Source organism: Myotis yumanensis, unplaced genomic scaffold (genome assembly GCF_028538775.1).
Source record: "Myotis yumanensis isolate MYYU_CA2020_CCGP unplaced genomic scaffold, mMyoYum1.0.hap1 SCAF_8, whole genome shotgun sequence".
In the NCBI taxonomy this organism is placed as follows: Eukaryota; Metazoa; Chordata; class Mammalia; order Chiroptera; family Vespertilionidae; genus Myotis; species Myotis yumanensis.
Genome location: NW_027223759.1, coordinates 52714550 through 52731642, shown reverse-complemented (window position 1 = coordinate 52731642; position 17093 = coordinate 52714550). Strand labels below are relative to the sequence as shown.

General features: G+C 34.9%; 1 protein-coding gene across 4 annotated transcripts in view; it reads right to left on the bottom strand.

Moving 5' to 3' along the window:
- Positions 1 to 9909: 9909 nt before the first annotated feature.
- KCNH7 (potassium voltage-gated channel subfamily H member 7) overlaps positions 9910 to 17093 on the bottom strand; it is a 419704-nt gene continuing 412520 nt past the window's right edge. For all 4 annotated transcript variants that reach the window (XM_070422855.1, XM_070422856.1, XM_070422858.1 and 1 more), the window contains 2 exons: positions 14444 to 14636; positions 9910 to 11565 (listed from right to left, as the gene is read on the bottom strand). In XM_070422855.1, the coding sequence (XP_070278956.1) occupies positions 11299 to 11565; positions 14444 to 14636 (460 nt within the window). In that variant the 3' untranslated portion in view covers positions 9910 to 11298. The remainder of the gene's footprint in view (positions 11566 to 14443; positions 14637 to 17093) is intronic.

Here is a 17093-nt window from a genome sequence, read left to right as displayed (position 1 = left end):
TATATAGTTTTTATAAAACTTTCTTTTTTTAAAGACTGTATCTTTATTGATGTCAGAGAGGAAGGGAAAGGGAGAGAGAGACACATCAATGATGAGAGAGAATCATCGATTGGCTGCCTTCTGCACGCCCCCACTGGGGCTCAAGCCCATTACCCAGGCATGTGCTCTGACTGGAAATCGAACAGTGACCTCCTGGTTCATAGGTTGATGTGCAATCTCTGAGCCACAACAGCTAGGCCAAAACTATGTTTCTTAAAAAATGGAGGATTAACAGTAGTATCTTGGGAAAAAAAACACGTTGAAAGGACGTAATTATAGTCATTTAATTATGTAAATGATAATTTTACATAATTAGCTATCAAATTCATTTGGTCAGTTTTATAAAAATATGTGTATAGATAACCCGTATAATTTTATACTCTAGCTGTTAATTTTTTTTTCTTGAACATATATTTGATAATGTGAGAGGGCATTAACTGAGCCATAGAAAATATAGAATTTTAATAAAATAAATTGAAGTTGATATTGAAAAAAATACAGAATTTTAAATATAAGTATTGTAGTAAAAGCTAATGTAAACACACTGTATATCATTTCCATACAATAAAGATGTTAATATGACTCAGCAGTCTAGAATCTTAATATCCCACTTACAGGTGGTCAAGTTACAATGCTCTTCTGAGGTCAATTATAATTTTCCTTACTTGGAGTCTCCTAGTTGAGGTAAAACTTTTAAAGATGACATGTGATGTTCCTATAAGTTTCTGCCAAATGACATTTTGTATTAGAAGTCTTTACACAGTCCCCTAACTCTGATTGTCAACCTTTTTCATCTCATGGCACATACAAACTATTAAAATGCTGTGGCACACCAAAAAAAAAAAATTTTTTTTTGCCAATCTGACAATACAAATAGGCATAATTTTGATTCATTTACACAGGACAATGTTGGCTGTTGTCATTCTTTTATTTGACACTCTAAGGCAGGGGTGGGGAAAGACTAGCCAGCAAGCCGTAGAAGACCAAATTCACCTGGTCTGGCCCTGCTAGGCATTAGGGGTGAGTTAATTGTTTGACCAAATATAGCAGCCTAATTTTTAAGTTGATAATTTTATAAGGTCGGAGAATGATGTTATAAATATCCAAGTGGCCCTTGGCAGAGAAAAGGTTCCGCACCCCTGCTCTAAGGGGAAAGAGGTCAGTGCCCTGACTAAATAGTCAGGTATTACATGTTTTTAAATGTTCTTGTGGCACACTGACTGAAAGCTGCCGCTCTAACTCATCCTTTTCTATAGGTATTCCTGTGCCTTTGGTGTTAGGAGGTCTGTTAAGAATGAGTTTTCATGGCCAGACATAGTTGAGAAATTCTCATCCTCCTCAGGGAACTTGAGAAATCCCAAGGCACATATAATCCTGTTAATTTTATTTGTTTATTCCAAATTCTTTTGGACACAGAACCCCTTTTCCTAGCAAAATAATTTTCCAGCCAATCCAACTTCATTGTGAGACAACTCCTTTGCATTTTAATTAAATAGATAATCTTTTAAAAACATTAGACAATAGAGAATATTTCACTGGGGTTTTTACACTGAAATGCAATTCACTCAGTTCACTCAATGTTTTAAGATAATTGATGTAAACCGACATCCATCACTAAAGTAATAATTAAATAGTTTTATGATAAACATGACTGGAATATTAATATGTCATATTAATATAATAGTTTGTACTGGTTAATTCATGCTCGATTTTCTTATGATATAAATTATTGAATAATGTACACTCTTAATTCTAAGTGCTTTTATTTATACAGTACACATGTTTCCATGTCATTGGAGAATTTTTTAAATAAACATTCAAATAGCTTGCTGTAAATTTTAGTATCATACAAAATCTGTTACATATATATTATGAGATGCTTCGATTCAAATAACAGTGCAGTAATTCACCTGTGCCTAAAAAACTGACAAATAATTGAATATCTGGTATTCCACTTCTATTTTCGGTGCCAGTTTACACATTTTAAGTTACATAAAAGGGAAATCAATACTATTAGAGTGTTAATTTGGTCCACTTTAAATGTAATCTTAAGGACTGTGCTCATTTGATCTATTTAAGCATGCATTCAGAAACAAAAAGTCATACAAATATCAAGTGATATGTTTATTTCCAGAAAAGACATTTACCCTGGAAGAGAGTAGAATTTATGAATGTAGTTTAAAGTCTGTGCAATTAAAAAAGTAACAAAAACATCAATTTGTGATTATTTCTTTAAATAAAATATACAAATCAAGTTCACTTGTAATCTTTGGGCATTACTAAACTGGACAAACAAAATAGATACTGTTTGTCAGAAATGTGCTTTTCTCTCTTTTTATGTTTGACAACTTCATGGAAGATATGTATTCTATATGTAGCAGTTTTCTGAGAAATTAATAGCAATAAATTTGTGGAAAATCTGGTAAATTAAATCTAATAAGTAAAAACTTGACAATGCAACCATGGGTGTTTTATTACCTTAAAATTTGTATTAAAAGATCACAAATTTTTTTGGTCTTAATGCAGTCATGTACGCAGTAAATTAAGCACTTTGAAATAAATGTACAATGTTAAGGTATCTAAGAGTGTGTCTCAACTTCATGATAATATTAGATGATGCAAAAAAATTTTGAACTGTTACAGTGATGAATGCAAAAAGAATCTTAAATGAGTATTTTTCAGATATTTGTGGTCTAGAATAAGATCATGATGTCACATATGTACATATGTTAAAATCATTTTGTAATTTAGAATACTGAGCACAAAATTTCCAGCAAAAGACCGGAAAACATATGAAAAATTTCTGCCTGACTCACTATCAGCTCATTATTGAATACTGGGAAATCTTGTGCTTTTAATTATTTCTTGCCATCTTTTTCTACTTATTTTTAAAAAACATATTTTACTGGCATTTAAAAGAAGAGCCTTATGTTACTTAACATTCCTTTTACCCAAGTTGCTTGGTAATGTGCAGCTTTGTATATTTGCGAGCATTCAAAACTCAGATGTGCTTCTATATATCTGAATAGATAGTAAGTAGACATTGGCAGCACTTCTACATAACTATGATGTGCGTAGAGTTAGGGAAGGAGGGGGTCCTTGCCTATGTGCTACTTACTGTTTTAAGGTGCACCCCTTTTGCAATATCAGAGTTGGCGGCAATTTGGAAAGTTTACAGGGAATGAGAAGAATTGGGTTTAGGTCATCCTGTAACAGCTTGCCAGGAATGAGTACCTTCTGATGACATTGTTGGGGAGGGGAAAGGAGTGTTCAACTTTTTCTATTAAGCATAATAATATAAATATGCACTTTACAGATGCATGCATACAGCCATTTGCATTTTAGTTGACCATATTTAATCACATTTTATCTTGCTATGATTACTGAAATCTCAAAGGATAACCTGAACAGTGCTAGTATGATTGTCCTAGAAACATACTAACTAAAGATCCATATTCTTTTGAAAATTATAGGCCATTTAAAAATGATTTTAGGATTAATTGAACTTTTGGATGCATATTTCATTCCCAATGCTATCTAAATGTAGGACTCCCCAATTTGTTCTTATAACAAAAGACTTTAAGTTTTTAAACATTAAGCTTTTTCATACTTTGAATCTTATTTTATAATCAGCCTCACTGATCAATACAGTTTTCTTCTAAACTGTATTTGGTTTATTTTTTCACTTATCAAATAGGGAAATGTTCTCTTGGATTTTTAAACCTTAAAAATGAATGGTAGGGATTCTAAACCACTAAACAGACTAAACAATCCTTAGCTTAGAAAATTTCCACATCATGACCAACACATTTTATTTAAAAGTTTTACTTGAAGATAGTTTGATGTTTTTCTTAAATAACAGATTAATGATTCCAGGGGTGGAGGGGGAGAGAAGAAGAGAATTAAGAATGTATGAAACTTAAGCAAATGAAAATAATATTCTCTGGATATTTTCTTCTTAATGCAAAAAAAAAAAAGAATCAAACATACATTATAATAATTTTGTTTCACATGTAAGTTAATTTCTTTAGCCATCATAAATTTTAAGTAATCAAATATTTTAGTAAATAACTATGTTATTCTTGATAACAGTAATAAAAGTAAAATGTTTTTGTTTCTTTAATTTTGATTTAATGCTTTTTACCACTCAATCCAACTTACTAGTGTCCTAGTGAAACTCAATAAAACTGTAGATGCACTGTTGCAATTATGTGATATCATGAAATACATCAGCACCACCATGCCCATACCTAGTACTGTGCCTAGTGAAATGTTGGAAATAGTTGGCTTCTCTAATAAAAGTTTCCTAACTAGCTATTGAGATTTACTTTCTTTTTCCCCAAAATAATTTATTTTTACAAATTCTTGAATTTTCATGTATAAATAGATGAGAAATTATATGCTTCATTCTTAAATTATGTATATATGCTATATTTTCAATACAACTTGTACACTTTTAGTTACCAAAAGTTTGCAATCATTTTTACACAAAATTTACATTTTTCATATTTACAGATATTTGTAGAAGGTTATTGCAAAACTAGTTGTGCAAGTAGATTACATTGTCAATACCACATACCAATCTTTGAAGAAAATATTTGATAAAAAATAAATATTTCTGCACAGAGTATTTGAAAAGCATCATGATTTCATGCTACATTATGTGCATAAAGACTAGGAAATAGTATGTGTTTTGGTAGATTGTTTCATTATGTTTAAAGCATTCCAAGGAACTTACTACTGAATCAATGCAAGTGAGCTTCTTTATACCAGGTAACTGATATTTTCAAGAGATCATACATTATTTTTTAAAATCTATCCTTTAACTGGCAAACATTCTGTTACACATTTTCTATCAAAATTATAGAATGAAAATTTCAGCTAAAAAGAGGTAATATACCTTTAATTAAAATCAGTAGGTGCCTAGGAGATAAAAGCCAGGAATCCCTCAATATTTTTATCTTACTTAATATTTGAAAAAAAGGGTGTCTTGTCATTGTAAAGCTTTTGTAATAATGGGGACATTTTGATGAAACTGTGGAGGAGTTCATTACAAGATTACTGATCCTTGAATTTTACCCCTAAATAAAATAAGGATGATGGAATGGTGTGGAGTTTTCTTGTACAGTCAAACAATGTAATGTCAACATGAAAAAATATATAGTTTAAATGCTAAGAGTTGTGATTATTTTCAACTCAAAACAGGGAGTACAAAGAATATAGGTTAAATATAAAGCACTTTAAAATCATAGATGTACCAAATACTTTTGTATTGCTTGAAATATAAATTATAACTAATTGAAGTCACAGATGTCATGACTACAACATAGGAATTTAAATTTTGACATTACTAGTAGCTATTTAAAAACAACCATGTTAATATTGCCACTTTATATAAATAACAATATTTTATTGGGATCATATCTATAATAATTCTTGTTATTCCCATTTAAAAGTTTGATTATGATTGTAGAACAATTAAATTGGTCAGTTGATTGTATTCTTAACATCTGTGTTCTTAACACTGTATTTATGTAGATGTTTTATTCTTCTATTCATAGTAATAACTTGTTAGTTTTATTTTATTTTTTATTTATATATTTTAGTAAGAGTGCAGAGAGAGGAAGGGGGGGAGAGAGAGAGAGAGAGAGAAACATCGATGTGAGAAAGGAACATCCATCTGTTGCCTCCCACACATGCCTGGACCTGGGATCGAACCCACAATCTGGGGATGTGCCCTGACCGGGAATTGAACCCATCACCTTTTGGTGCACAGGACAATGCTCCAAATAAGCCACACCGGCAAGGCTAATTTGTTAGTTTTAAATAACTTCCTGTTAATAACCTCTTTCAAACCCCCACTTAATTGTTTATGTAAATAAGCTTTGCGATCATTTCATGCTGTCAGTTATTAATAATTCATGTCTTCCTGTGAATTTTCTATGTTGCATATTCTTAAAACAAAGTGGATTTGTACCATAAAAGCAAGTATCTATTCTAAGCTGGGCACTGATCAATCACAATGCCTAATACTTTATAAAGCATTTAAAAAAATCATCCTTTTAGTTTTGAAATATTAATATTACTTCATTATAAATTAAATAGAAACACATACACACACAAAAAAATCTTTGAATGAGAATACTTGAGAAGTGAGGGGGAGAGCTACTGCCTACCTAGAAAACAATTGCAATACAAATAAATGTAGAATTTTATGAATGTTGGACAAGGAAATATTTGACAAATTTTGGGATGTTGTAGCAGAGGAAATGTCCCTAACACTGGCATTCTCCTGCTCTGAGCAAATGGATCTTTGCGAGTTGTGTGAGAATCTTTTCATAGATTTTTAAAAATTTTGTTCAGTTAATATTGGTTAATATCTTTCATAGATTTTTGTCATAGGGTGTAAATGCGATCAGTGCTGAGCAGGGGAAAGCAATGGAAGGTTTTCAGAAGACCTGCATGGTTCTACTGCACTTCCACCATAATACCACCATCTCCTTGATTGTGGACAAGTCACAGGATGATCTCCCAGTTTTATAGTGCTTTATGGTTTACCAAGCACTTTCACATAATATATATGGTGTCCCCAAAAATATATACACACTTTTAATAATTATTCCAACGTTCTTTTCAGACTTAACCCTTTGGGATGAATAATTTTTCAAGGTGGGTATATATTTTTTGGGGACACCTAATACATCTCTTAAAGATATTTAGGACATTACCTCCATTTTTATAGTTTTGGATACTGGGACCCATTGAGAGTTTATCTTGAGAGTAGTGGAGACACATTTGAATTCAGATTTGTCATATTGAATCTTGCCATTTGCATCATTTCACACTAGAACTTAGGCTCTCTGAAGCTGTATAATACAGCTGTGTAGTGAGGGAGCAGGCCTAGTTGCCTGAAAAAAAACCCACCATTGTAACTTGAAAATTCTATTTTATGATAAAAATAGAAAGTGTATTTTCTTTCAAAATTGTACTTTGAAAATGTCTTTTTAAACATCCATTTGGGAACTATATCCCATGAATGTAAAGAGGTGCTCCCACAGTGAGGGGCAGCCTTACAGAATCCATTCTGGTAGCAATGAATTCGACAGATGGCTTTTGCATCCTGGGCCTTTACTACCAATTCAGCTTAGATGTTTTTGTAACCATGAGAATCATACTCTATATTGTAAATAATAAGTATTACTTTAAAGTTCTAAACCTAATTAGTACAAAATACAATTAAGAGAGATGAAACAATAGCTACATTTGTGCTTTTTCTGAATCAAAAACTTCAGTCTTGGTAACAGCTGTTTAGTTGGAGACAGCATATTGTGCAAAAGCTAAATTAAAAATTATTTGTTTTTCTGATTTAAATGTCATGTTCCTGGATGAGAACCAAAGAATCTAACATTTTTTGAGCACCTACTATGTGCCGTAAACTTTACTATAGGGTATCTCGTTTCCTCCTCAAGCTTCTCCAAGGCAGGTCCCATGATCTTATTTTTACAGATTTAGAGAAAAGACTTGGGGACATTGATTAACTTGCTAAGGGTCACACAGCTATGAATGAAAGAACTCACACTGATCCCCAAGACGGTCTGACTGCAGAGCCCATGCTCTCATTGTTCATTCTTAAAGTTTTCATGTGCATCCGGATTTTATGGGGAAGGCCTTCTTAAAAAGATTGCTGGGTCCCACTACCTGAGTGTCGAATTTAGTAGGTTTGGGTGGGGCCCAAGAATGTGTATGTCTCTAAATTCCCAGGTTGTTGGTGTGAGTGCTGCTAATTTGAGGACCACACTTAATGTTCTCTCATCTTGTCTACCTAGTGACTCTTGGAACTCACCTGATAGACACATTTGTTTTACCACAAAAATGTAATTAGAAATCTAATAACATTTGGATTATTTAGTAATTTATAAATGTTTTTATTTGAAATAAGAAGCCTGATTAAATATAGTGATCTAGTTTTGGTTTTAACCACAGATAAACAATTGAAAGACTACACGATATTATAAAGTAGTCAATGTTGTAATTCATGTTTAGCAACTAGATCTACTGCATTCCATTTCCTAACCATGGAAAGTGTTCAGGAGAAAAGATCCTGTAAACAATTATTTTAGATATGCTAACGCGGTGATACATTTTCTTAGACAATATATGATGGGGTCTTAAAATAACATTTGGATAGAACGTTTTTCTTTTAGGCATTTTGGAACCATTGCTAGAGATCAAATTCCAAAAGGACCTTGTAAGCAACTGTTATACATGCATATTAAACTAGACACCACATGCCCCTCTGCCCTGGCTTGGTTTCTGTATCCCCTGATTTGGAGAATGGGAAAGGTCAGCTGTGATGACCAAGCATTATAATGGACTTGAGAAACTATGTCCCAAATGTGCCTCTACCTTCCTATGCTTATTGAATGAGTGATTGTTAATTTTAAAGCCCTGCAAGAATATTGCTTCAGCATTTTTCACTCTGGGTTTTCTTGTTAACTAATTAGAGCATGGGACTCCCCTGCAGGGTAAAATTATAAGTCTAAGTTTTAACACTCTGCCCAGCAATTAATAACAGTAGGAAACATCTAACCCAAATAATGTTTAGATTTTAGATGGCATTTTATTTAGGCCTGGGGACCAGGTAGCAATATTTTTAGGTGGAAAGCAAAAGGTGTTAGGTGAGCGCTTTTAGTTACCAAAAGGGAGAGCAGTTGCTATGCTGCCCTTAGCATTGGTTGCAGCAGTTAAACCCTGCTTTCAGTAGGGCCCCAAGATGGAGAGGTCAGACTGTTTTTGCTACATCCCATGAGGAAAGTGACAGTGATTTTAGGCATTAGGTCTTTGGCTGGGACAAAGGGATGAATTTTGTAAATTAAGATAATTGCATTGGTCATCTATAAGGCATTTTAACCATTGAGTTGTCTGACATTTATGACTGAGTAAATGGCATCTTTATGTTGCTCGGGCTCTTTTTAAGCTAATGCCTTGTGGGAAGGGATCTTCCTAATCCTAATTCTCTGACTTAGATTTTAATATCAAGCAATTGATTTATATAAAGGCTGACGAAAAAAAGGTTTGTGTCATGCTACAGTTTTAAAAAGTTGAATGCTTGCATGCTGTCCCCCATCTTCCCATTCCTTCATGCGCAGTTTTTATAGAGAAGGATAGTGACTTTATGTGGAAGGGATTTTATGCATGTCATATCAAATGTTGCCACTGAAGCATTCACGAATCAAACAATCAGATCTAAATTCCTCACCTGCCAAATTCTCTTTCCCTACAAATGAACAGTCTCTGGTGAATTTATTCTGAATTTCCCTGGAGCTTAAGCTGGCAATCCTTATGAAATTTGTTGCAGCTGCAAAAATGGCCTAAATATGGAAATGAAATCCCTAAATCATCTGAGTTAGCCTTTTCTCTCTCTCCCCTGGCACCCACAAATGTTTGTTAAATGAGGAAATAAAAGCATCAGTTAGTCCCTAAATTTCTATTTGCAAAACACCAAATGGTTTGGGAAGCTGGATAAAATTATTATACTTCTACTGAATTGACTGGTCATGTTGCCATCTGTATTTGGTTATAAATGTTTTGGTGTTTCAAAAATTAAGGAGGGATTAACATGCTCATGCGTATAGATAGTCTCCCACACATATGAGCAATTTATATGACCATTTAAAAATACATAGGGAACCATTTAAGGTTACTTTAATCATATTTTAAGTATTTCAATAGTGTTTATTAATGTAAATAAATTGCTTGTATTTGACACTAATATATTAGCATAAATTGGTAATGGTAAATAAATAGGAAAAGTTAAGTATTTCTATCCCTTAGGATAGAAATATAGTATATATTTAATAATGTGCACAGGTATAATATTTCTTTAAAACTATATAAGAATTAGTGAAGGACTAAGAAAATTTCAACAAATTTCAAATTTTTGTCCAGAAGGAATGAATATAATGCTTGAGCTCGTAATATGTTTAAAATTGTACTCACATGAATTGAAAAATAAAACATCTTAACTAGAACTTGACTAATCAGAATTCTAAACTAACTTGCACATTTTTCTGTACCTTGATTTTAAAAGCGGTTTAGGCCTCCATCCCCAAAAGAAAATCTAACAGTTAAAAATATTAAAACATTGCACTATGAATATATTTTAATATTCTGATGGAATATTAAATGGAATATATTCATATGTTCCAATATTCTAGGGTCGATGTATATTCATTTAATCTTTGATTAGCAAATGTGTGTGAATGACCCAATAAAACTGAAATGTTACGGTTGGTGGGTGTGCACTTCCTTCATAGGCAAGTAAATGCACATCGTTTTTCCACAGCTGGGGTTAGAAAGCCATAGAATAACTTATATTCAATGAAAGCTAGTTTTGCCAGGCAAACCAAATTGCATATATTTAAAAAAAAAACAAAAAACTATGTACCATCACTCTTTTGATCAAATTCAAGATTGCCCTAAAATATATATTAGAAGAAAGCTGTGGATATCAGTTTTTGTCAGTCACTCGTTAGTAGTTCTCCCTTCCCACCCCCCAAAATAGAAAAATTAGAGAAACCTGCTTCTAATCAAGGACATGTGCCAGTGGAAAGTATTTTAGGTAGTTTGTAAATGCAGTTAGTGACAGAATTTTAAACAAAAAGGCCTTTTTGTGTCCTCATTAATGCTTGCCTATATTCATGTATTTGGAGATGGCTACGTATATAGTCAGAGATTTATAACTCTAAACTGCGTTTTCTTTTGTCAGTGTGGGGTGGAATGAATGTAATTAACTATGAATATCAGTTCTCGAAAGTGACTAAGCTCGCTTTTTCCTCCGTGAACTTCCTTGAGTTGAGGATCATCTGAGTTGCATCCGTGAACCACTTTTATCCCTTGGTTTCTAATTGAAGGCATTTTCATAACAAAGTACTGATTTAGTAAAAGCAGGAAACAGGAGTCTCCATGCAAGAGAAATTGGAGTTTCCTAACATGCACATGATTTAAAAAATAAAAATAAAAAATAAGGTGCCTTGAGATGCTGGCAGTTTAACATTTGGAACAAAAGAATTTGTATGTACATTGACATCCTAACTGCTCAATTTTACCACACAAGCTTCAGTTTAGGAAAATATACAGTACTTTTGCATATAATGGTAACTTTGAGCCCCTGAGTCAAGTAGAGAGGATTTAAATACAAAAAGGAAAACAGCCATTAAAAGCACTTACATTGTATGTGGAATAAATAGTACAAAATGATTATTTCCCCGGAAGACCAGGATCAGAAACATGCCTATGAAGACCCAAGATGCCTGCAGTGCTCGGGGAGGAATCTGTTAAAGAAGGATGCCTAATCGGATGAAGGTAAGTTTTTCTTTGCCGCGAGTGAAGCTCTAAAGAGAGCTCGCTGTCTTGTTTTAAACGTGAAGGCAAGTTGTCTTCCGAAGCTGTGTTCAGATGCACACCACTTGAGAGTGATTCTTTGGATTTAAGTTGAGATTTGTCAAGGTCTAGAAATTCAGGACACTGATAGAGAGAAAAGAAAAGATGTTTTTATAATTTATTTGGACATATTCCTAAAATCACACTCGTGAAATCTAAATATGTTTTCTTTCCCCCCAATCTGTATTTGATTAGTAATATTAGCCAACCTTTCCCTCCCACAGATGGGTCAAGACATTGCAGATTAGGTGTTAGGTTAGGTCAGTGGTCGGCAAACTCATTAGTCAACAGAGCCAAATATCAACAGTACAATGATTGAAATTTCTTTTGAGAACCAAATTTTTTAAACTTAAACTACATAGGTAGGTACATTGTTATTAACTTAATTAGGGTACTCCTAAACTGGCCTTTGCTAAAAACGTCCTCAATCTGAGGGGTCGACCTCAGTGAACGTACCCCCACTTCTTCTAATGCCACTTCTTCAAAATAGACTCACCCAGGCCGAAAACCGACTTCTGCACATGGGCCACGAAGTTTCAATTGCACTGTACGTGCGCACCCGCACGTGGTATTTTGTGGAAGGGCCACACTCAAGGGGCCAAAGAGCTGCATGTGGCTCGCGAGCCGTGGTTTGCCGACCACTGGGTTAGGTAGTCCTGAACAATCATTCCAAGAACTTTAGTTTTACTCTGAAGTCAGAACAGAATTTATTTTTTTTATTTTTTTCATTACACAAATGACCCACACGAGTTTTTCAGATGAGTTTTAACTCAAAATTCAAGACAAAACTGGGATAGGAAATGTGGGTCATTTGTGAGGAGAGAAAAGAAAAAAAAAAGGAAAGAAAATCACCCATCCCTGCTTCGAAAATATTGTCTAAATCCACTGAAAACAAAGAACAAAGCTCGTGGTTTTGCGTGCTTCCTAACCATTCACAACTAGAGCTAAATTAATATCTACTTCCATATTTTAGAGAGATTGCATTATTTTCCTTTTGCACATTTCCTCCTGTTGCTAATCTTGTTTCTGTTGGAAAAAGAAAGGGGATGGGTTTCTATGTAAAGTAACTGACAGGGGCAGAAATAGAATACTGGGGACCAACTATAATTGTAAGAAATATTAATCATGCTCTGTTACCCGTGATTGTTTTATTCTGATGAAAGAAGACACATTCTAACCTGGCTGGGAGCTCACCTGGAAATGCAGCCTTCCTCTCGATCAGGAGGTGCCTATTATCATTTAAAGATTAACACACTTGTTGCAGAAACCAGAATCGCCAGCCCTTTGAAGACCCCCAGCCTTTGCATACCCATAGACCTTTGCAAATCAAGACCTGTAAACTGCCCATTTGGCATGCCTTTTGCCTACTTCCCCATGTAATCTTTGTCCTTCTACCCATTATAAGCAGCTGGCTTATGGAGGGGGGCAGAGCAGATTTTTGTGGGTGACTGGCTGCTCACCCATACTGCCCGTAGTTGGAATAAATGCTCATACATGATTCAACCCAGTCTCTGCTTAATTGGCTCAAGTAGTGATAGGCAGCATGGACCCCTTGATTGTCCAGTTATATCATCTCACTGGGTGATTCTGATTATAAATTCACCCTGTGGTGTTGTGGTGGGTACTCATGCCCCAGGCATATAACTTCTTTAGTATAAGGTTTGTCTTTGCCTTGTCCATTGCTTCTGTGCATCTAGGTCAGTGGTCGGCAAACTCATTAGTCAATAGAGCCAAATATCAACAGTACAACGATTGAAATTTTTTTTGAGAGCCAAATTTTTTAAACTTAAACTATATAGGTAGGTATATTGTTATTAACTTAATTAGGGTACTCCTAAGCTGGCCTTTGCTAAAAACGTCCTCAGTCTGATTGAGGTACGTTCGCTGAGGTCGACCCCTTCCATCTCTCCCATTCACTCTCATCTTGTTTACTAGGTTAACTTACCTTTGAAATAAAACATGACCATCCTCAAGAGAGCACATGATCTTGTTAACTATCCTGCACTCCAATCCCGGCCTTGATTTCTCCCACCTCCATGGAATGTTCCTACCTTTCCTCCTTAATTTTAAATGCATAAATGAAGCTGCAAAACTGTTATTCCCTAGAGCATTTGAGATCTTGCTCCTTGACATATGTTGCCAGTTTGGCTCAAATAAACTCTTCTAAAAATTCTCTATAGGTTTGGATGTTTCTTATGTCATTATTTCATTTCCCAGAATATTTTGCACTAAAACCCCAAACTTTAAAGACAGTTTTACACGATTGTTCTGTAAACCCTTATTTAAATCATCATTCTTAGGTGCAATTTGGCCATAGTGATTATCTAATTAAGAATGATTTCCAAAATAGAATTCCAAGGGAATTGACCTTCAAAGTAACATAATTCAAAGGGGTTAATTTGGAGGGCTTCAGAGGCAAGATGAGGGACTGCTCCTCTTCCCATTCTCCAGGGGAAAAAATGTTTAGAGATCTTTGGGGATGGTAGGATACAGATATCTAAGATTACTAATTTGACTGCTCTTGAACCTCCGGTCTTCTGTGTCCAGCTGCTATTTTTCCTCCACTTCCTTCCTGAGACCCTGCCCAAGAATTCATCTGGACACTAGAGTAAATTACATTCTTGTCTCTGAAGAGCTTTTTGGACCAGGGCTACTCCTTAGCTTTCCAAGCTCTGCCATATACACACTTAAGTAGATTGACTCTTGAAAAAAGCTTTTTCTTTTTTTTAAAAAAAAGCATTGTTTAAGATCATTCTTCTAGGTCCATTGTTCTCAAACTTTAAATGGGCATAAGAATAGGGGGGTGGGGGGTGTTGTGTGTAAAATGTGTATTACAGGGTCCATTCCCAGAACTGAGTAGAGTGAGAATCTGCATGTTCCACAGCACCCCAGGTGATTTTGATTCAGGTGGCCCCTAGAACACTCTTTTAGACACTCTGGGTTGTACCCTACCTACACTCACTTGTGAGGAAGGACTAAAACTTTGATCCGTCTTGATGGATGCTCTCGGATGACTGGTTCTCATCAGGTGGATGGTAGGTCTCTGATACTCCGCCGCGGCAGTTACCATACTGTAGGCTGGGGGGACCACAGTGGTTTGTTTCTGCAGCAGCTGTAAGATGGTCTGGATGTCTGCAGTCATTTGGGATTCAAGTCTGCAGGACAGACAGAAATGGGAAGACAGTCCTGAAATAGTTCATCATTTCTCAAAGAATTTGAGAAAATTTCAGCACCACTACTGTGTATTGGTTTAATATGATTTTTAAATTCATTTGTTAATGACGTAAGTGAATTTGATCCACCTGTTTATGACAAAGACAAAGTTGTAGAAATGAGTTGTTTTGACATGAGAATGAAGTTGTGTGAGGAAGACGCCATCTCCTCTGTTGTCATTAATAACATGTGGAGAAGCAATGATGGCAAGGGGATATTTAAGCTATAAGTACTGAGAGTTTGTGGGGACAACCCCAGAATTTTGGTCAGGGCAAGTTGACACCTTGCTGGCCTAAATAGCTGTCGAAGATCTTGAGGCATTTGCTCCTGCTGTGGCCAAGGAGATGCTGGTCAGCATGAAGCTCAAGAGTGCAGCAGCCTCTGGAAGAGAAGGCACTCCTTGTGGGCGGTGGTGCAAAGCCATGCAGAGGCCCTAACTCCCGGAGCAGCTCTGAATGTCCATCAACACTGGTACCTCTGTTCCCTAGCAATGTGCTCTAGCAACAGGGGCCTCTTATTTTTGTGCTGGCAGCTGGATGTCAGCTCTTGCTTGGCCAAGTGCCTCTCCCAAGTGCCTGCTCATATAAAAGGTTCCTCATCTTTTTACCTGGGCAATTCCTCCTCCTTTTACCTGGGACAATAATGTAATTAATCTATCATTGCTATGGAATATGTTATTTCTTTATTTGGCTTATTAAGAGGTATTATCCTGTATGCTATTCCCTTGTGAAATTATAATTCCCAAGGCAAACCTCTATTAAATAAATTGCTGGCAAAGACAAAATCAGTCTCTGAGCATAAGTTTGCCGCCCAAACAAAACAACCACCAACAAACAGAATTATGGCCCTGCTTTAAACAAGAAGAACAGGAGAGGGAGCATGGAGATTCTCTCCTGGCTGTTGCTAACTTTCTGTGTCTCACTAATGGTTCTGATTAAAGACCATTGCTTTCCTGCTTATTTAATAGTACCTTATCAGGAAAACAGCTGAATTGAATAGACTATATTTTTACAATGTACTTTGTATTACATTTTTACAATTAAGCTTTATTGTGTCCAAAATTTAAAACACACTGAGAATCTATTTTTAATCAATAATTGTCTTTTCTGTTTAATCAAGCTTTGCTCAGTTTCTTGTGAAAGTCTATCTACTCTATAAAAAAGAGATTTGGGGAGCACATTTTATTTTTTTATTTTATTTTTAAAAATATTTTTAAATTGATTTTTAGAGAGAGAAGAAGGGAGAGGGAAAGAGAGAGAGAGAGAAAAATATCTATGTGAGAGCATAACATCCCAATCAGCTGCCTCTTGCGTGCCCCCTAATGAGGATCAAGTCTACAACCTAGCTATGTGCCCTGACCGAGAATGGAGCTAGCAACCTTTTGGTGCATGGGATGACGCCCAGCCAACTGAGTCACACTGGCCAGGGCGTGGTTAGCACATTTCTTTCATAGTTACAACTGGATAATTTCTTATTTGTTTCAAATTTATATAACCTTTATTTTACTTTGCCTATTTCCTATCCACATCAAGGCTTGTATATTATTCATTATAGTCTTTCTGTAATGTGAAGTACTGTTAAATGTTAAATTCCTTTCCAGTCTAAGTTCAGGGCCTTTGACATTTATGAAACAAATCAATGTAAAAGTTTACTTGCCTCTATGATCCACCTGGCTTACAAAATACTAATCTGATCATTTTTTACCCAAAGCTCAAAGTAGCCAACTGGCTTGTTAATTTTATTCTCATTTTAAATTAAAATTCAAGGGAAAATACAAAATACAATAGGGCTGATTCTCCTCCTTTGCATGTGTTAACGCCTCTTCAAAAAGGAATTATGTGGCATAAGAACAGAAAATTTGGACCATATGCCTCTTTAGACAACTCAATTCTCTTAACTCTTTACTGACTTGTCTATAAATGAAAAATGCAAAGGAAAGCTAAATCTTACAAAAATATTAAAATCATAAAACTAATTTTGCTCAATTATATACGTTCTATATTTATTGAAGAGAACTTAGCCTTTGATTTGAAAGAGAACAGAATAAACCTGGAAAACACGAGAAAATATTGTTTCTTTTTAACTCTTAATATTAACTGATACTGCAAATCTTCCTTCTGAAAAACATTGTTCTATACCAAATATAGAAAAAATAGCTTATTGTCTTCTAAACCAATAGCTATAAATTATACATGATTCTGCCTTGTAAATGACAAAAGCTCACATTAAAAAAAGAAAAATTGAGCCATCCACTAGTTTATTTATCTACTTGTCACCTACAGGATTGATCTAATTTTTTTATGGTGTCAACTAAATTGGGTAGACTAACTATTTATTGTTGTACACCATTTCATTTTCACTCCTCGAGGTCCAGCTCAAATTTAATCTGCAACCAAATA